At 34.0% G+C, this 16,665-nt stretch overlaps 1 protein-coding gene across 1 annotated transcript; it reads right to left on the bottom strand.

Annotated features, from left to right (window-relative positions):
• Nucleotides 1-14,489: 14,489 nt before the first annotated feature.
• On the bottom strand, nt 14,490-15,896 carry LOC149956135 (uncharacterized). The gene is made up of 3 exons (XM_090166776.1): nt 15,832-15,896; nt 15,227-15,762; nt 14,490-14,519 (listed from the first exon to the last, which is right to left on the bottom strand). The coding sequence occupies exons 1-3, from the start codon at nt 15,848-15,850 to the stop codon at nt 14,490-14,492; spliced, it is 585 nt and encodes a 194-aa protein (XP_090022902.1). The 5' UTR covers nt 15,851-15,896.
• Between the last annotated feature and the right edge of the window lie 769 nt (nt 15,897-16,665).

Below are 16,665 nucleotides of genomic sequence, written 5' to 3'. Positions count from 1 at the left end.
AATAATATTTACTACTTAATCATTTAGATCAACGTAAACTCTTTTTTTAAGAGCAAAGACCTAAACTAACTATATAAAACGAGAAGAAATACTTTAACCTCCCAAATTAAATATTCAAATTCAATTGGTATACGATTATTTGCCTGAGAGGCGTTTTTTCCCCTCATAAATCTTGCTTTCACCTAGATCGTTTGTTTTGCATAGTTCTCAAGCACGATATCGTCATCTCTAACATAGCGTATCAATCAAATTGGGATGATAATGCGTTGTAAAACGCCTCCCCTCGACCAAAGAATAACGAAGCGATTGTTTGTGGTAACGGTACTGACCTTGCTCAGTTTCCTTTTGGCGGAACGGTGCTGGACGTGTTGTCGGAGGGACGAGAAGGCGGAATTGATTTGGCGGACTCTTTTCCTCTCTCGTTCGTTGCGGCGGGCCACGGACGCCAACTGGGCGAAGGGGAAGATGTGCGCCAAGTGACTGACGTTGAGGGCGGCTCTTCCTAATTGAATCAGATCTTTATGGTCCACGGGAACTTGGAAGCAGTCCCCCACGCCGGCTCCCGCCACCGACGCCGCCGACGCGTTTGTCCCGTTCGGTTTGGTGCTGGCTCCCGTCGCTGTCAACCATAATTGACGACTATTTTCCGGAGTCCAGCATAAAAACGCCGATCCTTTTTTGCAGTTTGTAGAAGAACCGAGAAGTCCTTCCATTATTTTAATTATTTATTTATATTCGCGATTCTTAAGAAGACAAAAACTATAAAAATCGGTAGAGTAGCGATGTACTTAATTCCAAATGAAGTTTGATTTCAATAAACGCAATTCATACGACACACAATAGCGTGAGTTGACTCGGGCATCCTGAGGTCGAGACTGCTGCCCATAAAAAGACAAGAGTTTTTCTGTTGCCGACCATTGATGGGTTGGTAAAAAAAATCGGTAGCCTCATGAATAATAAGCTCCACCCTGACTTATTTTATAAGGGCTCTGGTTTTTTTCGCTTCGTTAAGAAGAATTTTAAGACGTCCCGCGAAACCCGGCGCGACCCCTGAACAAATCGGCGCCGGAGGGGGCTCGTGGCGGTGTTTGTGGGTAACGATTCTCCATTCATCACTCACCTCACTCCGCTCCCCAGACAGAGGAAAAAACGCTTTCACGGTATCACGAATCATCTCGTTTTTTACGCGGAGGTTACGCGGAGCTTATTTCATTCTATTGTTTTAATCTGGCTCTAGAAGAATGAGATCGTCTAACTCGAGTTGGGTTAGATATTTGTTTTAAATGTGTAATTACGCAATTAGAAAGAATATTACGTCTCACGAAGTATGATTTTATTCTTCAACGAAAAATCAATTTATATTTTCCGAGATTTGAAACTTTTATAGACGAATTTAAAACTTAATTAACGAGAGAAAAATTAATGGTTTTTAAAGTAAGTCACAGGCCGTAAAATATTTTAAATAATTTTTAAATTGGTATTAAAACCGGATTATAATAAAAGATTTTTGGAGATGATAGATATTATCATAAGTAACGCAATTTTTGTATGTTCGGCACTTTTTTAATCATTGTCTTTTTTCCAATGACCATCTAAATCAATATGTTATTAATTATGTAGAAATTGAAAATGACAGCATATTTAGAGGCTTATTGAAAATTGCAATGCTTTCAACAATAAAAATAATAATAGCATTTGGAATTGGAACGAAAAATTTCCTATTAAAAGTTATCTTCTTTTATGATATTAGTTAAATGATACATTGAGATTTACAGGGAATTCACTCACTTTTAATTAGGGTGTGACCAATTTTAGTACCATTCTTATATTAATTATGTTACTTATGGTATATTTTTAATTTAAATAAATTTTTCCAAGGGGCAATTTCTATGCATTATGTGAAAATTACCCTGAAAATAAACTTCGGGTTTATGTTAAGTTACCAAATTAGTCGTCGCCTTTACCTTTAGGCATTTTATAGTGTTTTGTGTTTCAAATATTTGCTTCGAAATTTATAGTTGTTGTTTACTGAAATCCTTGGTGTTGGATATAAACACATTAATATAATTTTCCATGTGCGCATATTGTGAAATTACCAAAAAAAGTCTATTTAAAATTGGGATAAATTGTATTTTATTTCGCTTAAATTAGACTAAACTATGAACAGAAATATAGAAATTAATAAAGCATGTCTGAATTGTTTTTGATAGATAAAGTAAATCATAAATATATGTTGCTATATTTTATACTAGTTATGCACGCATAAAAACATGGCATATACAAGGTGTTTCAAAAGGTTATGCAAAAGGTTTAAGGAGTTGTAGGAGGTGAGTTTTGAAGTACTTTGCCTGTTTTTCCCCATTTTCCTACGATGAGTTAAAAGAGCGCCAGAGAGCTTCAAAGTGTGGCCTACTATCCCCTGGAAGTAGGCTTCAACAAGCGCCAAACCAAGCGAACATTAAGGTTTGGGTTCGTGTGATAGGTAAAAAAAAACTTTCTAAACAAATCGAGGTAACCAGCGTAAAAAGGTAACCTACACAGTATTTAAAGTCCCTGCTACTACTAGACCACACTTTGAAGCTCTCTGGCGCTCTTTTAACTCATCGTAGGAAAATGGGGAAAACCAGGCATACTTCTCAACTCACCCCCTACAACTCCTTAAAATGTCTACATAACCTTTTGAAACAACCCGTATATTTTCCGACATAAATAATAATTGTTGTGGTTTTATTTTTAATTTTAACGTCATAAAATTAAAATATTATTCAATTCTGTTTCAAATTATCACACTTTATTAAAACAGAAATCGATTAATACCCGATTAAATTTCCTTCAATGAGTTGTTGTAATAATTTTCCGAGACAATATCCTGTCTTTTGTCCTTACTGAGATTCTATTCCAGAGTCTATTATTATATACTTTTCTCTCTTTAGAGTCCTCTTCGTTTTATCCGGGCATTGGGCGCATGTGCAAATCCTAATTGGGATCCTTTTTGGGTGATGCACGTGTGTCCAGGTGTTTTCCCCTCAATATTGCCTAATCTCCTTTCCTAATGATTAACTATAGAATATAAATAGCAGCCACGCGTATTCAAACTTTTAAGTGTTAACCGTGACTCGGGATTAATTTAGAAAACAAAGTTTCCCACTGTTAAGTATTTCAGTCAATACAATTATCATTATCATTATTTTGCAAATTGTCACCCCTTAATTGCAAAATTTGCAATCTGTATGATACTATTTTTATTTTTATTTAAGATTACTGTCAAATTTAAATGACATAGAACGTGCTTTGACATATGATAGAATACACTTACAAGGAGACTATCTGAGGTGTAACACACCAATTTTGTTCAAACTCGGGGGTTAAGTAGGCCTTAATGAATCATGAAAATTCCCAAAAGGAAAAGTTTCAACGGGCATTAGTTTTGCCATGGCAACCGAAAATTTTTTTGACAACACAAAATGGAAAATTCCTTACCGAAAATGACATGGGAAAAAATTGAACAAAATTGACGAAAAAAAATAAAATTGGTCAAAATTCGATCAATTTTTTTCAATTTGATGAAAATTTGATACAAAATTAATAAAAATGGATTTTATTGATAAAATAATCTTAAATGTGATATAATCAATTGTGTTTATCATATTGATAGAATGAGATATTTTTGACCAAATTTTTAAATAGTGATTAATTTTGATAAAATTTCATAAAATTAATAAAAATATTGATTAACTTTGATAAAATTTAATAAAATTAATAAAAATTGATATACATTATATATTATGGTATAAAATTTGATAAAATCGATATATTAGAACACTTTTTGATCAATTTTTGTCAATTTGATCAAAATGGGTAAAAATGGATAAAAATAGATATAATAATAAATAGAAATAACACTAGATAGTTGGGTCAAATGGTATATTTATTCACTTTGTTCTTTAAATCTATTAATGTTAAAGTCGCTTGATTGATGTAGAATTAGATTAACCATAAAAACTTAAAACTTACATAATTTCCATTTTAAAATAAAATTTCAAAGGAACGCAAGATAATTTACTTTTTAATGAAAAATTTCTACTTTTATAATAATGCATTGTTAGATTAGAGAAAATAAAACATCACAGATTGATAAAAAAAATGGTTTTGAAACTTATTAAGGATGTTGTAAAAATGCTTACAGTCTTACGCGTTCCATTGCTTGTCTTCCTGTGAGATCCCCAAAATTAGAGCGATCCTTTTGAGTAAAAGGTCACCTTATATTATGTACAACTTACTCGATAATGCTTCGGGGATCAGGGTCACGTTTTATCACTTGCTACTCTACAATTATGCCGGTCTATAATTGGATGTTAAAACAAACACAATCGACAACGCGTGTACATCCAGCAGGGGTCATTTTCCCGCTATTTCTCCCCAATTTGTGGGGTTCGCAAATTATAGGGAGCGTGATTTAGCTGAACCAGTTTTCTCTCGCGGACCGCCAAGCGAAATTATAGAGCTTACCTTGCAAACATGACCAGCCCGGGCCCTCAATGTACCTCTCCTTCCGCCAATTTTAGATATTTTTTACAGTTTTATGAGTTTAAAAATTTGTCGCAAAAAATATTTTCTTTCAGGTAGATTTATAATTTTTTTAGCCATTATAAAATATTTTGGTAATTTCATCTATGTTATTAAGGTTTTATGAGTTGAAAAAATGACAAACAAATATTATTCAAGTAGGTTTTTAAGAAAATTTATAATTTACAATTTATTTGGTCAGTACAAAATTTTCTAATTTCTACTTTGTTATAACAGTTTTACGAGTTGCAAAATTCCTCCCAAAACTTATCTTTCTGGTACTTTTTTAAAGATTTAACCATTTTTAATTTATTTACAGGAAAATTACTCCCAAAACCTATCATGTCAATAGATTATTTTTTAATATTTATAATTTATAAATAATTGGGTCCATGTACGTTAATTTATCTTTAGAAGATTTATGAATTATTTGGAACCAAAAAAAATTTTGATAATTTATTCTTATTACAGTTTTAGGTGTGGTTTAAAAAAATAAATTAGTGATGTATGTGGTAACTTTAAAAACCATTTTCTAATTTCTACTCAAATTATTAGTTTCACGATTTGTCATATTAACAAGAAAAAACATAGTTTCAGGTTAATTATTATTTCAATAAATTTTTCGTTTATACGTAAAATTTGCTTATTTCTCCAACAATATTCCAGTTTTACGAGTTATAAAAAAAATTTGATGACGATAAATTAGATATATAGTAATAAAGGTATGTATCGGACAAAATCAAGCTGTGGTTCATCCGAATAGCTTATAGTTCGCTAAAAAATATTTTAGTTCAAAAAATTAATTTACTAAAATCAAATTAAAAAATTCAGAAATTTGGAGCTTAAGTCCGCCTAAAAATCTCGAAGTTATTGTAAAAAATTCAAAATCACAAAATCAGTTTCCGACTTCTGAATTCTTATTTATATTATTTCACGCAAAAGAACTAAACTATTGGTAATTCTTCGTTCTAATCTAATAATAATAATCTGAATCAGCTAGGCTAATACCCAAGGCATAACCTTAGGCCCAAGTCATCTAGCGACTTATAATGCCTTTAAACAGGTGGCCGGTTTCAATGAGTAGAAGGGTGGACCTGGGTGGTAGCAAGCCCTTCGTGCCACGCGAGCCAACAGCTCGCTACACTAACTATTAACGTAAACCTCTCCAAGTTTTTTCAGCGTTAAATTGTATCGTTTGCATATTAAAATATATTGTGATTCCAAAAATTTCTTATTTCATTCAATACTGAAAAATATGATCTTCATTTCGTTACGGGTGGTCTTGAGTCCATATTAAGCATCTCTTATAATTTCTATTTTGATTGACGTGTATTATATCCGCCCATCGTCAATCTCTCAAGCCAGTAATGACGTCGATGACTAACGGATTGATTACAGTTTTTTTGTCAAGTGACGGAGTACAGTGCTACCGAAATTAATCACTTCGTCCTTATACAAGGGTGGCACGGAACTCTAGGTATCATAAATCGAAAGGCTGATTCATTTTGTGAAGCTGATGAAATAGTGCTATTTAATATCGTTCTAGAGCTAAGAAGACACAAACCTTGCTAACCATGTGGATCCTTTCTTACCGCAACGTCGTGTTTAATTTAGCTAAATCGTTATGTGCATTTGAAATCTACGGAACGATTAGGTTAAGTGAAATCTATTAAAGAATGCACAAATAATGAAAACATTAATTTTCTACAGAAAAAGACTTATGCCTTCATCGTGGATGTAGTGATTAAGGTAACCCAAATAATTGTAATTCCATAAATTGTTTTGCCCCCCTGCTGAACGTTGCAATTAGATCTTTGGCAACAGCTTTGGCAGTATAATACAAAACTGGTTATAAGTTCAGTTATGGTAGCACAAACTCTTTATTTGACTTTGAAGAGGTGTTTATGGAAACAGCTATTAATGTACTAAGCTTTAATACTACGATTTAAATTGAGAATCTAATATGCTTAATCTGCCTTCTTATGAAGGGTTGGTGAAGAATACCGAAGTCGGTCTTTCATTTGGGAAAAGGTCTTTTCAACCTTATATCTAATGGATGCTTAGACTGCCATCTAGTGTGGTAGCGTATTTATTAACATAGCAGTGGACATAGGCCCATTATAATTGGTCTTCCTCTATTTTATAACTTGTTTGATGGTTTTCAAAATAACAAATTTAAGGCGAAAAAGCGAATTTTAAATATCCATTTCAATGGTGGTCAAACTTGGAGGCAAGAAGTAAGTAGGGAAATTCTTAGAGATGTTAACGACTTGATGACACCAAATATTTTAATTTAAATCAACGATTGCTTAAGACCTTTTTTTAATCAAAAGGTCCTTACCCTTTAAAAAGTTCAAGCTCATCAGGGATGAATCACGATTAAAAGGGAATGAATGCTCCTCACGGTTTTTAGCACGAAATCTTTGAACCGATGCCACTTACTTTACTAGGGATAAATTAATTAACTCAACTTTTATAGCATGCAAAAATCCTCACGTCACTCGTCAAACAAAATTGTCACAAAGCTATCCTGGGAATATTTGGGTAAGAAATTGGAAAAAAACCTGACATTCCTTTCTTATTCTACGAGGCAGGCTGGCTTAAGAAGGCTTAAAAAGAAGCCCTGGAATCATCCTAATTATTGAATGTCTGTGAATGACGTCCTCACGCTGTTTCACGCGGGATTAAACACTGACGAGGAGACTACCCGAGTTGATAATCACCGAATTTGTTGAAACTAGGTGGGTATGTAGACCTTATGGTAACATGAAATTTCACCAAGGGAAAAGTTGCAATGGGCATAGTGTTCGGAATTGTTTATTCATTATCCACAAATTTTCCGATTGCTTTAAAAAAACGTTGGTAAAACGAATATCATTTTAAATTATTTAATTATGTTTTTCACGCAACCAAGCATTAATTTGAATAAAAGTTGTATTTATTTAATTAATTGTTTATTTTATTTAAATAATAGGTTAATTCACCTTCGATTATTTAAACATTTTACTATTTTTATTCAACTATTGGTTATTTAAATAAATATTATTTAAATATAGCCAAGCTTATTTTATTCATGGATAAAAATTAATCGACTGCCTAACACTAAATGGGCATTAGTTTTGCCATAGCAACCGAAAATGTTTTTGACAACACAGTATGTATGTTTTCCCATTGAAAATAACATGGGAATCTGAGCACTTCTAAAAAATAATAATAATAACTCTAATTAAAATTATTAATTTTGATCAAATTCAAACAACTAAATTCTATTTTATTAATTTTGAAAATATTAATTTAATACCGTTGATTTGGCGATTAGTTGATAAATACAACTTTTTATTTTTATATTTCGCTTTTCTCAATTTTTACCGATTCTGATCAATTTTTACTTATTTTGATCAAATTGACCAAAATTCTGCGCTCAGATTCCCATGTTATTTTCAATGGGAAAATATACAAATTGTGTTGTCAAAAACATTTTCGGTTGCCATGGTAAAACTAATGCCAATTGCAACTTTTCCCTTGGTGAAATATCATGCTACGATAAGGTCTACATACCCACCTAGTTTCAACAAAATCGGTGATTATCACCTCGGGTAGTCTCCTGTCAGTGTCAACAAAATTTTGTTTTCAAATTGTCTTACATTACAACTCATTTCCTTTTCTACTTGCTCTGGCCAACAGACAAAAAAAGTAAATATATTTCAAAACGATGGAGCACTAAGGTATTTCCAATACTGGTTTGAAATGTGGTTGGTAATAAGAACACTAATCGTTCAATTAGAACTTCGGGACCAACGCCCTGATCAGCCCGTTCTTATGACCTAACAACCTTTGACCTTTGAGTTAAATAAAAATAGAAGTCTACAATCAAGCAATTAATTCCCGCGATTTTTGGTAGGTCTTTAGAGGGAGTCTTTTATGAAATAAAAATATCCCTATAAAAGCAATTAGCAGACGTTGTACGCTTACTTAGGTTGCGTTATTATACTTATTTTCAAAGGTACATTCAAAATTAAATTTTTTACATCACAGTACATTAATTAAATTTCAAGTGAAAAGGCAAGTACCTGTGCTTTTTAAAGTAAACGGTTTTAATCTAAATAAAATTATGTTTGGTGATAATTTTTCCCATGTTTTGTCGTAGAAAATTATTGCTTTTGCTGTACACACACGGAATCTAATAACTACTTAAATTTACTACCTATGGTGGAGAATTACTCTTTATTAAAAGCATGGTGCGCTTTTCCACACCCTTCTACGCAACATGACCCGACCAAATACAATTATGACATTTCAAGTCACTAGCTGACTTGCCCCTTCTGTGGTGCCTTGAGTATTAAAAGGCACAAGCTGACTTGGGCCGATGGTGGTGTCTTTGGGATTGGCGGAGTTAAGTATTATTACTATTACTATCATAAGCATATCACCTCTAAGTTTGAAACGCGCATAGCGCCCTTTGTACCACCACTGGACGGGCGAAAAAGAAGAAATCAGGCGATAGTATCGGCACCTGGTAGAGATAAATTGAAGCTTCTTCCTTCCCCATTTCTCTCTCTACGCACCTCTCTCTTAAAAAAGCAGCTGGCACCATGCATTGCGGGACGCGTTACGTTTCTCTTTTCCGCCACCGGGTGGATTTAGCGCTGTACTTTCGACAGTCGTTTGCTTGAACCAACACTGCCTTTTGATTCAAACTTAGGGTTGATAGGCTTATGTTACTATTTATATAGTATTCCGTACCGCATGCCATTTAAAACATATCAATTTTTAAAGAGTATAACCTATCCAGGCTATATTGACGAAATTATAGGATAACTAAGAATGTGAAAGACAAAAGTCATTTTAATATGCATTTATAGTTTAATTAAATCTAATTTTATAATTAAAATTCCATCTTATCTCGTGACCTAATTAAAGCTTCTTATATCAGGTTAATACGAACAATCATTAAAGGCATTATGAAAAGCCTATATAACCTATATTTTATAGATTCCGATACTCCTATGAGAAGTACAAAAATGATACTCACGTTACGAGATAATTTAAATTCAATTTTTAATAAACGTTTAATTTCGTTAAAAACGGGCCTTGGCCATAGCACGCGCTTTCTACCTGTATTTCTCAAATTATTCGCCCAAGACGGAAGCCCTCCTAAAAGCCGCTTAGCCTAACTGTTGTGTTTTGACATTTTTGTAGGTTATTGAATTGTACCTTGAATTTCTCAGCTTACAGTATTTTGTCGAGTATTTTCACAGTTAAAAACTGCACATATGCTTCCACCACTCATTTCAGAGTTTAACTAAAAGCCAAAGTAGAACTAAACAATTTTAAAAATAATCGAAAACGTTATTCGCCAAATTCACTTACCGAAGAAATACAAAGAAGTACTAATTTTTATAAAACAAATATTGCAATTTTGACATCGTAAAAACGGATATGAAACCAAAACCATTTCAAAACGAAAGGAACTAGCTACTCGTTATAATTAATTTCCGAAATTTAGCGACTGTAAGCTGAGAAATTCAACATACAGTTCAATAACGTACAAAAATATCAAACCACAAGAGCTAGGCTTAGCGAGCTGGCGCGGCTTTCAAGATGGCTCCCGTCTTTTCCGGAAAAGTAGATAAAACGCGCTCTCTCATTGGCTGAAGTAGCGTTGCGCCAAAATCTCTTCCCATTGGCCCTCCTCACGTTGCCGGAGAATTTGGGAAATACAGCTAGAGAGCGCTAGCTATGGTCAAGGTCCATTTTTTACAAAATTAAAAATTTAATTTAAATTATCTCGTAACGTGAGTATCATTTTCGTACTTCTTTTATGAGTAGGAATCGATAAAATATAGGTTATATAGGCGTTTCATTATCCCTTTAAGAAAAAAATTGGTTTCTATACTATACTTGTTTCAACACTCTATGAAGAAAAATGCGAATTTTGGTTTTGTAATTTATAACTTAATTATACGGCACAGGGTTGGATTCGTAAAACCCACAAAACTGATTATATAAACAAATCGTAAATCTTTCAACGCACCGCGTCTCAAATGATAAAGAGAGTGCTGTCTGGCCTAATTACCTATCGAGCGCAGCATTAAAATATAGTCCAATATCACGCGATCCACTTTCGATTAAATTAAAAAAAAAAATACATTGTCCTCCCGATGACGTCGGTTTTCATCACGTGCATACGGAACCTTTTTTCGTAAGTCTTATGTACCTATTTGTTTCAACAGAAGTCTATGATAACCCCTATCGGGGAAAGTATGGTTGCTTATCGGAGAACAAGTGGAAATATTTCGCGTGTTCTCGAACAAATGGTTTAACTTTTGTGCTTAAAAGTATTATCTGGTTCTCGTAGAGATAATGAAAAAACACTGTGAACTATACGTCAAGGTCAGAGTTTTGTGGCTAGACTCTTTACTTCTTCTAGAAATGAAGTGTGAAGAGGGTTAACTAATAAAATTGACTGCTTATAAAGATTATATCTACTAAAATGACCATAGGCTATTTTCGGTAAAACCTTATTGACCTGACTGAGCTGCTGATTCGAACTATTCGCCATCACAAAATCAGAGTAAAATGACGTCCTAGAGCAGCCCTACTACGAAATCCAAGAACAAGCAAAAAGAATCCACTTACTTACAAGGAGACTACCCGAGGTGATTATCACGGATTTTGTTGAAACTCGAGGATTCGTCAAACCTTTTGGTTGTATGAAAAGTGCCAATTGGAAAAGTTGCAATGGGCTTTAGTTTTCGTATGGCAATCGAAAATGTTTTTGACATCTCCATTTAAAAAAGCATGATATTTTCTCGGTTACCCAAATTTTGTTTTATTTAACTAAATTAATCAATTTTACCCAAAATTATTGATAAATTTTACCCAAAATAAGTCATATTCATCTTTTGGGGTAAGTTTTGAAATTTTTTTTTTTTTAAATTTTTAAGTAAGTAAGTACCCTGTGAAATCGAGAAAATCCCATGCTTTTTTAAATGGACATTTTCGGTTGCCATGGGAAAACTAAAGCCCATTGCAACTTTTCCCTTTCATAATTTCCATAGTACTATAAGGTCTACCGAACCCCCGAGTTTCAACAAAATCCATGATAATCACCTCGCGCAGTCTCCTTGTTAGTGCTCATTTTTACGCGAAGTCATCTTGCGTGATCGTCTATTCATAGCGTACGCTTTTGTGCATTAGAAGCACGTGGCTTCATTCCTGATAAACCACGCGAAAAGGTAGAACAGATCATAATGGAAATGAGCAAAAACTTAATTACAAAACTTTGAATTACTAGCACCAATTGGTTTTCGACCTTAAACAAAGACGCGAATCTCGGACTGAATAGATCTTCAACTCCAAACAAAATAAATGCTAAATAAAATAAAATAGCCAGAATATCCAATGGCAGAATGGGGTCGTCCTATTTGGAGCTCATCAGTCCCGTGCAGAGAATCTGGCGCGCGACTAACTTAAAAGAGAAACTAAAGCCTAATTATTTAAAATTTCATAACTCGTGATGTAGTATAGGGGATAGTGGTGGAGGTTGAAATGTACGAAAATTTAGGCGTATCCTGGTTCCGACGAGACTGAAAATTCAAAATTGATTTTTAAAAAGTCTTTAAAACTTTAGTAATACGATAAAAACGTGGTTATAATTGTAATTATGACGTGTATGAAGTTCTAAATTTAAGTGTTCGTTAGGACTATTTTATTTTAAACTTTAGTTGACGCCGGGAATTGAACCGGGGCAATTCTATTTGACAAGAGCTTAATGTACAACTATAATATGCAACGACAGAACTATGTATTATTTCGCTAATCCCATCTTCCGAGCCCCGATTTTGAAGGTTTATATCAATCACTGTTTTATTTGCGAATTTTAACATGACGGTTATTTAAGGTTTCATACTTCCCCCGAAGGAGGCTACTATAGACTTCTGGTGGCAGGTATTTCAACCTCCCCACGAACAGACGGTCTAAAGCCAGTCCAAATGTTACTTCAATCGATAGGATCTACCAAATTTACTTTTCAATTTTTCGAAAATTTTATTATGGGAAATGGGTTAATTAGGCATATGCCTGATCAGCGCTACAACCAGGGCCGTCTTAAGGCATGGGCTACAGCCCAGGGCCCTCAGCAAGTTTTGGGGCCCCGGAAAGGCCAGCCATACAGTCTCTACCCTAGGGATGAGGGTTTAGTTGGTTAAATATTATTTATGCTAAATTAATATTATGTATCTTTTAGTTACGGATAAAGTAATTTGACTCATCGCCACATCGCGTATCCTACGGTACCAACAATTTATAAAACCTACCAGAGAGTCACTATCCGGAAAAATCTTATTTTCAGTAAGCCTATGTTATACTTTTGAAATTAAAAGTTTTGGTTTTATTATTGTGTAGTTGAATTTAGACAACGGACATACAAAGGCTGACCGTTGGGATTTGCAAAGGTCTTAAAGGGAATATAACCTGCAAAGCAATCTTGATGGAAGACCCCTTCAATTTTTAAAATTCCCCTGTACAGTGGCGCCAAACATTATTAATGCCAAAGGCATGAGCGGCCAGAGCTGCAAACGTTGGTGTTCCACACCAAATACCCGAGGTTATATTCCTTTTAAGAAATAATTTAGCCCAGGGCCATAAATGGTCTAAAGACGGGCCTGGCTACAACTATGTAGTGGCGACCTCTGGAACCTATGGGATACTTTATTCGATGCGGGAGCTCCGTCGTAAGAAAGAAACAAAATCCACTCAGCGCGAAATTGTGGGAATTATCCCTCCATCTACTGGCAGGAATCAGTACTAAAGATTTTAAGGCTTTCACCTTGAAACATTTATTTTTCCAATTTGAGAAATATATATCATTCAAAACACTTTTATTTGATTTTGCTAGGTTTCTATGTATTTTCTTAAATATTATAATATAAAAATTATTTAATTAACTATTGTTATTTACGTGTAACTAGAAATATAAGTGTTTTATTTAATTGATCCACCAAGGTGGGAAAATGATCGTATATATGGAATTAAAATCGTTCGTTAAAAGTGCGTGATATCGTGCTTCTAATAGTAAGAAAAGTGGAAAATATCTAAGTGTATTTGCATGTTTTCATCGCAGTTGTGGAAAAAATTTATAACACAAAACGTCTTCTGAAGGAAAAGAGTCGACACTTTTGTTCACGGAAATTGAAGTTTCGTAAGATTAATCAAAGAGAAATATTACAATAGCTGTTCAATATTCAGGTATATGTTTGATACACGTCTGTGCACTTAACTCGAAAATAAGAACAAACCGTACCACACACGCTTCAAGTGTACATTGAAAATACATTTATGCACGTGTAAATTTTAAGTGCTTCGTTTTATTTTTTTAGGTAAAATCGACAGCGAAGGACATTATAACCCTTATGCAATACTACGTTTGACAAACGATTTTTAAATGCCTTAATGAAACACATGATAATATCAAAAATTGGTAAGATAAAATTTATAAAATTTATTATAATAATAGTTTCGAACGAAGAGTAAAGTAAGTTCGAATTGCATTTTTTTAAATAGGAACATACACTTTTGATGATATGAAAAAGAGCTTTATTAAAAAATTTATTTCTTTAATTAAAGAAAAATATATTTAATGCAATGGGAAATTTTATTGAATTGAACGAGTTAAGACAAAAAAACGAACCACTTAGGACTAGCTAGCTAGTTGAGCGAAAGAAATATAGGAGACATTTATTTTCAATACAGAAATAGCAAAATATTTTGGTCATTAATGGCGATAAAAAGTCGCTTGATGACTTACATGTAGGTCTAAGGTGGTGCCTTGAGTATTAGCCTAGCTGATTATTATTATTATTATCATTAATATTATTCACCGGGGAGGGGGCATACGCATACGCATATTTTATATTATTGCTTTAAAGGAACGGTTCAGATTGAAAGTCTTGCTGTTAAAGATAGAAACAAAATACAATTGCAAAAGTTTTCCGTCTTTGTAGTAATATTAGAGAGAAGGGTGTCTATCTGGTGATTGAGAATTTCATTCTCAATCACCAAATAGACACAAAGCTGTAGCTTGGCTCCCGCCGTTCACCCGCGCCTCTCCCGTTCCTCCCCCACCCGCGCCTCTCTCTCAATCACCAGAATTTCTAATCACCAGAATTTCTAATCACCAGAATTTCTAATCACCAGAATTTCTATTCACCAGATTCTCCCGTTCACGGGTTGCTTTCCCCCAACCCCCATTCTCTGGATACTTTATCTCTCGTTCACCAGCTCCTTTCCCCCATTGCTTTCACCCCTTCTAATCACCAGTTGCTTTCCCCCATCCCCATTCTCCAGAATTTGTTTTCCTCGCGCGGATATCTGGAGATTAGATTTTTTACCCGTTTGCTTATCGCTTCTGAACCCCTTAATTTCTAATCTCTAGGTAATAAAAACAAGTTATTTACATTTAATTTTTTTATTTTAGAACTTTGGTTTACATGTTAGTAGGTACTATCAGATATTCCATTAGATGGTTATCTTGTGCATTACACAATGAAAACAAATTAAAGTAGCTAAGTTTACAGGTTAATTGATTATCTACGAGTAAATTAGTAAAATCTTGTAGTACTTCTGAGGGTGATTTAAAACACCCAAAATAAGATTTTACTTGATGGTACGAATTAAATTGATCTGGGTACAAAAATAAACCCTCGAAAGGTTTTCCATATAATAATTCGTGAATTTTTTTAAGGTTTTTAACAATAGCTAAGTACATGCATTCGATAACATTTTTATGTTCGTTTAAAAGATTTATTTGAAACCGAATAAAATCAATTTTTTTTTGGAACTCACCGATTTCGCGAGCTCCCAGATCCAGAACATGACCGTAGGCAGAGTTCAATTTGATGTTGTTGATCGTGGCGACGACGGATACGTTGTTGTCGTGATAGTCGATGATGTTGTGGGTTAGAGACGATGCTCCGGTTTGCGTAGCGGCGGCGAAAAGCTCTCCCCAAAGAGAGAGTAGATTGGTGAAAGCTTCGGAGGTCAGGAACAGAATATTTTCGTTCGATTTTTTGAAGAAGAGAACTTGTAATTTTGATCCGTCGAAACCAAAAGAAATGTAGACTGATCCTCCTAACGTGATTTTTATGTTGATACGTCTTTCTTTGCCCCGGCGTTTGGATACGGTATGCGTCTCGGCTATAGAAAATGAAAATGTTAAGCCTTTGTCTATTGAAATAGTAATAGTATTAATAAAATAATGCTTACCAATAGATCGTTTTTCCATGTTTACGGTAGATGTCGAGAGCAAAGCGGATGCACTTCTTTTCAGTTCAGCGTCTCAGAGAGAAATGACGCATGGGTGATTAATCAGTTCCTATCTTGTTGAGATTAATTCATCACGTGATCTAAACTTCAAATAACCTTCAAATAACCTTCAAATTCTATCGGCTGTCACTCTGAGATAACAGTTCTAGACACTCGAAATTAAACCGTCCCGTGCTCGAAACTGCCTCTAATTATTCCCATTGACGTCACATATTAATCCACTTGGAAGAAGAAAAAAACCCATTGTAGTTTCCTCTCGAGAGGTTGTGATGCAATCATATCCTAGAAAACAATACAATTAATAGAAATTAACATAAAATTAGTATACTTTTAATACCATTTTGAGAACTACAGTGAAAAAAGTTACAATTTTACGGTAGAAACGTTTTCAAAATACCACAAAATGAACTCAAATAAGAAAATTGTAATTAAAATAATCACTACGGCTATAATTTTAGAAGGTTGTTTCAGGACGGTGATTATGGCAGATGTTTGTACTTCAGTGTCCATATCGGAAATGAAGTTAAATGGAATATTTAGCGTAAATAAGTATAAATTTTAGCATAACCCTAATATTTTCTCGAGAACTGAACAAGTTCTTTGGGAATAAGAGATAAGCTTACTATCTTCCCCTAGGCCCTATATAAGGGGGGTGTCTGAACTGGGGGAACGTCACTCTATTGTTGTTCTTTGTGCGTCTAGTACCAGGATTTTTGAAGCTCTCTCTCTCTCTACGTAAGTTTATTTTGATTTTTTTATCGTAATTTTTTGTAT

This window comes from Leiobunum rupestre, chromosome 2 (assembly GCF_980474605.1).
Source record: "Leiobunum rupestre chromosome 2, qqLeiRupe1.1.hap1, whole genome shotgun sequence".
NCBI classification, from domain to species: domain Eukaryota; kingdom Metazoa; phylum Arthropoda; class Arachnida; order Opiliones; family Sclerosomatidae; genus Leiobunum; species Leiobunum rupestre.
Note: the sequence above shows the minus strand (reverse complement) of the source record. Positions and strands in the feature narration are given on the sequence as shown.

Bases quoted from the DNA above. Each gene is read 5' to 3' on its own strand.
- LOC149956135 (XM_090166776.1), bottom strand. The intron at 14,520-15,226 runs GTAAAATCTTAT...TATCTTTAACAG, and splicing joins AATTTAATTCGTACCATCAA to CAAGACTTTCAATCTGAACC.